Genomic DNA, 9,181 nt, shown 5'->3' with positions numbered 1-9,181 from the left:
ACTACACCACAACCCACGCGTTGCGTGGGGAAGCACCTAATAATTAAGTATATTAATGGCTCTTCTACTACTATACTCCCTCTGTATCATAATACTTGATGTTCTAGAATTTTTACATGAATTAAGAAAAACATTTAATGTTTAGCAATAAATGTATTCTTCATTTATAATAACATATTTTTATAATTATTAACTAATAGTATTTCATCAAATTTTTAAATTTTCATTTAATGATTTTTGAAATTTATAATTTCTTAATATTAATTAATAAAAGTATACAGAAAATCATCATTTGTGATATAAGAAAAAATTCTAGAACATCAAGTATTCTGATACAGAGGGAGTATTAAAATTAGTATAGAAAGAAAATTAGAAAGAAAGAAAAAAATGTAAGTAAAAGATAAAGAAAGCGTTACAAAGTGTGGTTGAGGACAGATTATATTAGATTCCGATTTCCAATAAACAAAACAAGAATGTAAATAACAAAAAATAAAATAAAAAAAAATATATATATAAAAACACTTTTTCTCAAAATCTCAAATCTCAAATCCCAAATCTAAAAGAGAAAGAGAGATAAAAGAGAGAAAAGATAATCTCTTTAATGTCCACACTCTCTCTCTCTTCTGCTTCTTCTTCGCATTCTTGAGAGAACCTCCCCAAAAACGACGTAGTTTTGCACATTCTTTAATGGAGTTTGAAGATAACACCAACAACAACAACGAGGAGGAGCAAGAAGAGGATATGAATCTTCACGAGGAAGAAGAAGAGGACGACGCCGTTTACGACTCTCCTCCTCTTTCTCGTGGTGTCGTCAAAGCCTCGACAGAAAGTCATGAAACCACCGGAACTACCTCCACAGGCGGCGGCGGAGGAGGATTCATGGTTGTTCACGGCGGAGGAGGAGGAGGAAGCAGGTTTAGGTTCCGTGAGTGTCTCAAGAACCAAGCGGTGACCATTGGAGGACACGCGGTGGATGGTTGTGGCGAGTTTATGCCAGCTGGAATCGAAGGTACCATCGACGCGCTGAAATGCGCCGCTTGTGGCTGTCACCGTAACTTCCACCGCAAGGAATTACCTTACTTCCACCACGCGCCGCCGCAGCAGCATCAGCATCAGCCTCCTCCTCCTCCGCCTGGTTTTTACCGTCTTCCAGCTCCGGTGAGTTACCGGCCACCACCGTCACAAGCTCCTCCACTTCAGCTCGCTCTTCCTCCTCCACAAAGAGAAAGATCAGAAGATCCAATGGAGACTTCTTCAGCTGAAGCAGGAGGAGGAGGGATTAGGAAGAGGTTTAGGACTAAGTTCACGGCGGAGCAAAAGGAGAGGATGTTAGCTTTAGCTGAGAGGATTGGGTGGAGAATTCAGAGACAAGACGATGAAGTGATTCAGAGATTTTGTCAAGAGACTGGTGTTCCGAGACAAGTTCTTAAGGTTTGGTTACATAACAACAAACACACTCTTGGTAAGTCGCCTCCACCACTTCTTCATCATCCTCCTCAGCCTCTTCCTCCTACTACCGCTCCACAGTCTTCGTATCATCATGAACAAGACCAACCATGAATCTTGAATTTCTTTGATCACTAGGGTTTTAATTTAGCTTTAATTATTTTTCTTAATGAGAAAATTTGAGAGGGTTTTTTAATGTTTAATTTATGTACCCATGATGTTGATGATGATCTTTCTGGTTAATTACGTTTTTTGCATTATTAAGTTCTACATCTCTTAGCAAAACCTTTGATTGGTGTAGCTATAAATCACTGACACCCTTAATTTAGTAGCATCACATGTGTCAGTGTTTGAATTTATCATGTTTTGTGTATGAATTTATATGAACTTGATCGTGCAAATGTACATGTGTATTTTGTGTATGCGTTATTATATGTCTTCATTAGCATATGGTTCATTTTTTTTTTGTGTCTGAATCTTTTAATGCTCCCAAGGCTACTCACTTGTTGACATTATTATTGTTTCTTAAGTTCTTCGTGTTTTAGTGTTTTATTAAGTTAGCTTGACCATATATATATCATTTCCATATAGATCTGATAGTGTTCTTGTTCCTAATTAAGTCGGTGTTTGAGTGTTTTGTATTATATGTTCTTGATATTTTTTTACTCAACACATATAACTATGAATATATGAGGCTACGGTTATTGTTATTATTATAGTAGTATGTTTNTCCACCACAACTTCTTCATCATCCTCAGCCTCTTCCTCCTACTACTACTGCTCCACAGTCTTCGTATCATCATGAACAAGACCAACCATGAATCTTGAATATCTTTGCTCACTAGGGTTTTAATTTAGCTTTTAATTATTTTACTTAATGAGAAATTTGAGAGGGTCTTTTTTTAATGTTTAATTTATGTACCCATTTTCGTCTTTGATGATGATGTTGATGTTGATGATGATGATCTTTCTGGTTAATTACGTTTTTTTTTTTGCATTATAAAGTTTTACATCTCTTAGCAAAACCTTTGATTGGTCTAGCTATAAATCACTGACACTCTTAATTAGTACGTAGCATCACATGTGTCAGTGTTTGAATTTATCATGTTTTGTGTATGAATTTATATGAACTTTGATCGTGCAAATGTACATGTGTATTTTGTGTATGCGTTATTATATGTCTTCATTAGCATATGGTTCATTATTTTTGTGTCTGAATCTTTTAATGCTCCCAAAAGGCTACTCACTTGTTGACATTATTATTGTTTCTTAAGTTCTTCGTGTTTTCGAATGTTATTAAGTTAGCTTGACCATATATCATTTCCATATATATATAGATCTGATAGTGTTCTTGTTTCTAATTAAGTAGGTGTTTGAGTGTTTTGTATTATATGTTCTTGATCATTTTTACTCACACATATAAACTATAAATATATGATATATAATTGGCTACGGTTAGTTATTGTTATGTTTTATGTGTTTATATAGAAACTTTTCATTTAATTGTCCAATGAGTGTAGGACTCAAATGTAGATCGGTCGGAATCTCCTTGGGATGGAGATCTCTGCCCTAAAATTTTATTTCAATGGCTTAGTATATACTACTAGTTATCATATATATCTGCGTGGATTCCTCAATCACCAATCAGTATGCATATAACTATTCGCTTAAAATAATTTAATTTTTTTCTCTTGGAAATGAAGAAGGTGAAGTAACATTAGCTAGCTGCTGCAACAGTATTCTGATTCCTGGGAATTAATTCTTATTTAGAGAAAAAAAAAGACAAACAAAAAAAAACTCAAAACATGTCGATGCATCCAAAGCTTCTTCCTCTTTACGTCATGTTTTGATTATATGCATGTATATATGCATATCTATTTATATAGTAATTGTTCTTTGAAGATCTGGGGAAGAAGGAAACATGTGGGCTCTTTGGAAGCAAGAAGGAGAAGAGAGAAAAACATATGGGCACACATACATTACTGCATTAATGATGTTCTTCTTCCAAATCCCTAGACTAATTTCACCTGGAACTAATTTTGTTTATTCTTCTTAAGTTCAATTACAGTACTTCGCATTTTTTTGGCTATAACTTTCCAATATTGCTAATGTGAGTTAATTAACCTTCAGTGTTATCTAATATAAACCTTTTATATATTCAAATCAATTAGTAGTAATGACATCACTTTGAACAAGTTAATAATAATAATAATAATAATGGTTTAAGCTATATATATTAATTTATTGAAGTGGGTTTGTGAAAAAACTCATTGAGTACTGAAGTCTATATAGATATCTCTATCTTCCATATACCTGAGACCAACAAAAAATATTGAATTCAGATGAAAAATTAGGGTTTTGGAGTGATGATGAAATGAAAGATGCGGAGGAAAGAGGGAACCAAAATGACTGTAAAAGGAAAGAAGAGGCAGATAAGATTCGAGTCCCCATCTCACGGCCATTTCCATATTTAGCTTTTCATGTCTCAACCTCTCCATCTTCTCTCTCTATGAGACAGTGTAATAAAATTCGAAAGAGAGAGAAAGAGAGACAAATATACACACAAATGAAGAGACTTGAGAGAGATGCTTTTGCTTGATAAGGCAATCTCTACGTCTTCTTGTCTAAGCTAAAGCTGCACACTCCAAGAGTGAAGATGACTTTGTGTGGTCCTCTTTCATTTCTCTCTTTTTTTCTTTTGTCCAAAATTTTGTTTTCGCATATTTCAAATGTGTCTACGTCAATTAGCTAGAATTCATGACTCGGGTCGAGTTTGAACTTTGATCAGCACATGTGTTTGAAATAAGGATTAACGTTGGTAAATTAAATATACCATTTTCTGATTTACATTATGTGCATGATTTCGAATTTTAAAAGTGGTATGGACCAAATTCCCGGTTACTTAAAAAACAAAACACATGCATAATTATGCTCAATCGAAGAGTGTTTGATTAGTTCTAAACACCAAAATTTCAGTTATCTTTAACTTGAGGAATTTTTGTAATTTTACTTAAACTTCCTAGTTTCTACAAAACTTAATTTTGGTAGCTAGAGGAGTTCTCCGTTTCTTCTTCACAAAAGAATTATAAAAAATGTAACGACATGATTGGAAGATTTATTCAGAGGTGAAAAATGTTTACTCGGCTGATGCAGTAATGAATAATGATATATGTTCGTACCATACGTTGGAGTCTGGATATGTAATAAATGTTCATAGAAAGTAGTGAAATGCAGTTAAGCAAGTAAAATTTAGGGTCTTTTTTTTTTGAATGTGTGGTACAATTAAATTATTGATGTATAAAAATGATTTATTTAAACATGATTTTAAATATTTACTGTGGTCCTCTTAATGGAATCTTTCAGTCAATACGCAGAAACCCATCGGACAACGACCCATCAATGTGTATATTGCGTACCATACACATATATATACATGCGTGTATATATACGCATATATCATCATCAGACCATCATCATCATCATTATCATTCTCACAGTATTTTTACTGTGGGATAGTTACTGTCCTTATGCTTCATTTAGGGAATCTAAATGTGACCCACAAGCAGGGATTTATTACCACCCTTTCAAGCTAAGTTTCGAAACAAGTAATACTATTATTATATAAAAAGAGTAAAAAGTTCGAGTTTGATTGCGTAAATAAACATATTGGACCAGCTAGGGTTAGGGTTTTATTTTTCTTTAAACTATATTGGTATACTATTAGCTTTCATAAACATTGCCCTAATTTGGGAAACTGATGATTATTCACGTGCAATGAATAATTTTTCTCTCTTTTCCCCTTGTATTGTGGTTATGTCACTGATTCTTGTGTGGTTAATTTTAGTCATTTAGTACCATAATTCAAATCGTACCATTTTACGAAATTACATAAGGACATGAAATTGTTTCTTTTTTTAATACTAAAAAATATTTTCGGGTTTGTTTTTGCCTCTCGTTTTTTCTAATTTCATAGAAAGAGCTGAAAAATAAAAGAGAAAGTTATATGTGTAAAGAAAAAGCAAAGGTTGGAAAAGTTTAGAAGCTATATATAACTTTTAGCAAAACTTTTAATATGAAAATAATAAATAAATATATTTCTTGGACAGTTGAATGACTATGACGACTCATTATGACAAAGCCCAATGATAGAATTATAAAAGTTTATTTGTTTTGTATTGTTGTCTTCCCTTAGTCCACTGTCCAAATAGTTGTTCATTTCAAAATTTCACACAAACAAACACATAATAATTTATATTATAAGGTGTACTGCGTCAGTATGAATTCTGAATGTGTACGAAACGAATACATTCATCCGGATCCCAAAATTGTCCCTATAAACAGTAAACACCAAGATTTTTTAAGTGATAGGTCAGGACAAAGCAAGACAAAATTATAGCTAGCTAGACGAATACGCAGTAATAATTAGAATTAGTAGTCACGAGAGGTGTTTACTGACAAAGAATAAGTTAAAACTAAGAATTATTAGCTTTCCAACATAAGTACACAACTTAAAAAATGAAATATTGTGAGTTACTACTATTTCAGATCATAATTACTTTTACAAAAGTATTTACCAACTCGCATTTGCTGGTTTATAATTTACGTTAATGTATCTTAATCCACCCATTTAAAGTTTTAATATTTTTTTATAAATATGTTGGTAATAACTTTTTACGTAAGAAAAAAAAAAAAAAAAAAAAAAAAAAAAAANAAAGATTTTATTGACTTTTTACCCTATTCAAGTATTCAATAATTTATATCATCGCTAGTATGCCATGCGACAATGGTAGGCCCAAATGATTAAATTTAATGAATCTAGCATTGGCCCATTACTCATTGTTACAGATCCTAGAGTTTTAGTGGACCTAGAGTCCAATCATTTTTTCTTTCTTGAATATATTTCGATAAAAGAATTGGGATTTTGGACTTTTGTTGTAAGAAAAAAAAAAGAAAAGGTATAAGAAACACAAGCTCCTTACAAAAAAACAAGTTGTACTTAGATATTTTTGGTCTCTAACGTCAACTTTATAGTCAAAGACTTCTGTTCGTGGGCCCAATTATAAGCCCATTAGTCCGATGCGCGCTTTATAATTATTAAGACACCGTTTGGAGAAAAAGTCAACTCCTAGCGCGCTCAACTCAACCGATACAGTTACTTTCCCGCTATATTTATTTGGCGCGAACTAATTAAAAAAGCGTTCTCTGTTTTGTTTGCTATTTCCGACCAACAAAAAAAATCTTTATAACATTCATCTTAGTTTATTTGCTCAGAATAAAGCAAAGCTAGATAGATAACAAAATACATATTGGAATTGAAATAATTGTATTTTTATTTATAAATTTTTCGCTTCGATTATTTTTCTCTTTTTCAACCTCTCACAAGACATCATAAATTCATAATAATAATAATAATGATTATAAAAAAACAAAAAAAAACAAAAATTTAAGAAAGATGTGTATGAGGAGAAGAAGAAGAATCATGAGTCTTAAAACTGAAACAACAAGCTGATACTTCTAAAACCCCATTGGGTGTTTGTGAGCATAAGCCTGAGCCGTCACTCTCTATCATTTCCCCAATCTTCTTCACTCTTTCCTGCAACAGAGTTTAAGGAATAGAAGGAACCACAAAGTTTAAAAACTTGAGAATTTGTTTTGTCTCTTGAACACAAACACAGATATAAAGATCTCATCAGCTTTTTTGGGTGTAGGAAAGAAAAGGATTCAAATGGAAACCAGTCTGATTTTTTTAGATTGCAAGACCAAATCAGAATCAAAACATGTTTTGTGGGGGCAGATTGGTTTTTAGACGTGACATGAGTGTGCAGTGAGTGTGAGAGAGAGAAAGAGTCACAAGACACACAGCTAGAGAATAATATAATTTAAAGTGGTCATTGGTCTATACGCTCCACTAGTTTTGGAAGTCAAAGGATTCAGACCCATAAACCAGTTTCTCTCTTCTTCTTTTTTTCACCTTTTGGAAATATAATTACATATGTGTATGCAATAAATAAGTTAGTGCACACACATATACAAAATGATTGTGTCATCTTTAATGATTTCAAACTTGTCCACAACTGGCATTTCCTTGAAATTGAACCACCAAATGCAGCTTTATATGTGTGTTTGATATTAAAAAATAGATTTTTTGGTGGATTGTTAAGTACCTTTTGAAGTAGTGAGAAAAGAGGAGAGAAGGAAGAGTTGTCAAAGTGTACTGTGTGCAGTTCTCCGGAAACAGAAAGTGCCACAGCAGCAGCAACTTCAGAAGGTCTAAACTCCAAAAAGTCAATACCTGCTCACTCGACACAACCACCATTTTAACCCAAAATCATAAAAAGCAAAAGTAACAAAAAAACCCCAAAAAAGCACAAAAACAAAAGTGGTCAAGAAAACAAAACATAAAGAAGAGACCTTTTTCACCTTTGGTTGTGCTGGCTATCACTTGTAGTGATCTAGATATCAATGTGTTGGATGGTTCTTGATCACATTTACTCATCTTTCTCAAGAAATATCTTATGTATGAGCATGGAGTTATTGCTCTTAATCTCCATTTCAATCTGTTCAACACCAAAAGTTCCATTCTTTGCACTGATTTAGCCTCAAACACATATTCAGGATCTCCAACCTGTTTCCAAATGTGATCAAACAGCAATCGATTAACGAGATTATTCGGATTGAAAAGACAATTCAGCGACTTTTTTGGGGGGAAGAGATTTATAGCACCTGAAGATCTATTAACATTGGGACTTCAGTTTCTTCAATTTTGGCTGCCAATGACAAACAAGCCACAGCCAACAACTGCAATATCCAAACTTTGCCACTCTACAAGTAGAATCATAAATCAAGAACCTATAGATGATGAAGAGATAAAAATCAATTTCAATCTACTAGTTAGAGTTAATGTGAACTTACAGGCAAATCATGAACCGATAAGAATCGATCCAAGTAGTTCACTGATAAGCAAAAACACAATGGTCCAAACTGGTGTTCTTCACAAGCCTGTTAGATATAATCAGAACAATCATCATCTATTAGAGATCTAAAATTCTTGAGATTAAAGTGAATCTACTGTCAAATTGAGGTGTGAAAGATCCGAACTTGAGCATCAGATTCACAGATTTAAGACAAAAGCCTCTGATCTATACACATAGTAGCAGCATACTCTTTATGTTCAGATCATTCATCAAAAAGGAATGAGCTTTTTTCACAATTTGAGCTGATAAATTCAAAACCCGAATTTATGAATCAGAAAACAAATTAGAGTTAGAAAACGAGACCTTCCAAATCCAATTGAGGGCTTCTCTTCTTCTAACATTCAAATCCAAATCTCCACTTCTGAGTCTCTTGATGTAATCATCACTTGGCAAATGCTGCTTCTCCTTCTCAACCATCTCTCTGATAATCTCCTCACTCTCCTCCGATTGAAAAAAACCCATCTGAGGAATCGAAATTTCAATCGGAGTTTCATCAACAACTATGCCCTTGTCTTCATCATCATCAACCATCACGTTGGTCTCTGTACATAGAAGACTCAGTTCTAGATTCTCTGCCATTAGTATAACAGAGTGTTCATAAAAATTGATCCTTTTTTTTTTTTGGTATTTCGATCTAAAAGAGAATTGTATCGTTAGGAAAATAGGAGAAGGATTGTCATCTATGAGAGATTGGGGAAGTGAAAAGAAAGATTGGGTCTTTGATTTTTTCTTTATGGCCTCGTGGTGACTGGTGGAAGGGG

At 33.4% G+C, this 9,181-nt stretch overlaps 2 protein-coding genes across 3 annotated transcripts; one reads left to right on the top strand and one right to left on the bottom strand.

Annotated features, from left to right (window-relative positions):
• Positions 563-2,382, top strand: LOC104743770 (zinc-finger homeodomain protein 1-like). Of its 2 annotated transcripts, XM_019238771.1 has the most exons (2): positions 563-1,472; positions 2,177-2,382. In XM_019238771.1, the coding sequence occupies exons 1-2, from the start codon at positions 688-690 to the stop codon at positions 2,265-2,267; spliced, it is 876 nt and encodes a 291-aa protein (XP_019094316.1). In that variant the 5' UTR covers positions 563-687; the 3' UTR covers positions 2,268-2,382. The 2 variants fall into 2 exon arrangements, with proteins under 2 accessions (XP_019094316.1, XP_010463122.1); XM_010464820.1 differs by lacking the exon at positions 2,177-2,382 and having other exon boundaries at positions 563-1,718.
• Positions 6,890-9,181, bottom strand: LOC104743756 (cyclin-D4-1). The gene is made up of 6 exons (XM_010464816.2): positions 8,724-9,181; positions 8,359-8,445; positions 8,170-8,268; positions 7,867-8,071; positions 7,611-7,738; positions 6,890-7,039 (listed from the first exon to the last, which is right to left on the bottom strand). Exons 1-6 carry the CDS (start codon positions 8,997-8,999, stop codon positions 6,890-6,892), a joined length of 945 nt encoding a protein of 314 aa, XP_010463118.1. The 5' UTR covers positions 9,000-9,181.

The sequence above is a fragment of the Camelina sativa genome, chromosome 2 (assembly GCF_000633955.1).
Source record: "Camelina sativa cultivar DH55 chromosome 2, Cs, whole genome shotgun sequence".
In the NCBI taxonomy this organism is placed as follows: Eukaryota; Viridiplantae; Streptophyta; class Magnoliopsida; order Brassicales; family Brassicaceae; genus Camelina; species Camelina sativa.
Note: the sequence above shows the minus strand (reverse complement) of the source record. Positions and strands in the feature narration are given on the sequence as shown.

Coding starts and splice junctions, on each gene's coding strand:
- LOC104743770 (XM_019238771.1), top strand. CDS start 688: ATGGAGTTTGAAGATAACACCAACAACAACAACGAGGAGGAGCAAGAA.
- LOC104743756 (XM_010464816.2), bottom strand. CDS start 8,999: ATGGCAGAGAATCTAGAACTGAGTCTTCTATGTACAGAGACCAACGTG. Junction 8,072..8,169: donor CAATGTTAATAGATCTTCAG/GTGCTATAAATC, acceptor ATTTGGAAACAG/GTTGGAGATCCTGAATATGT. Junction 7,739..7,866: donor GATAGCCAGCACAACCAAAG/GTGAAAAAGGTC, acceptor TCGAGTGAGCAG/GTATTGACTTTTTGGAGTTT.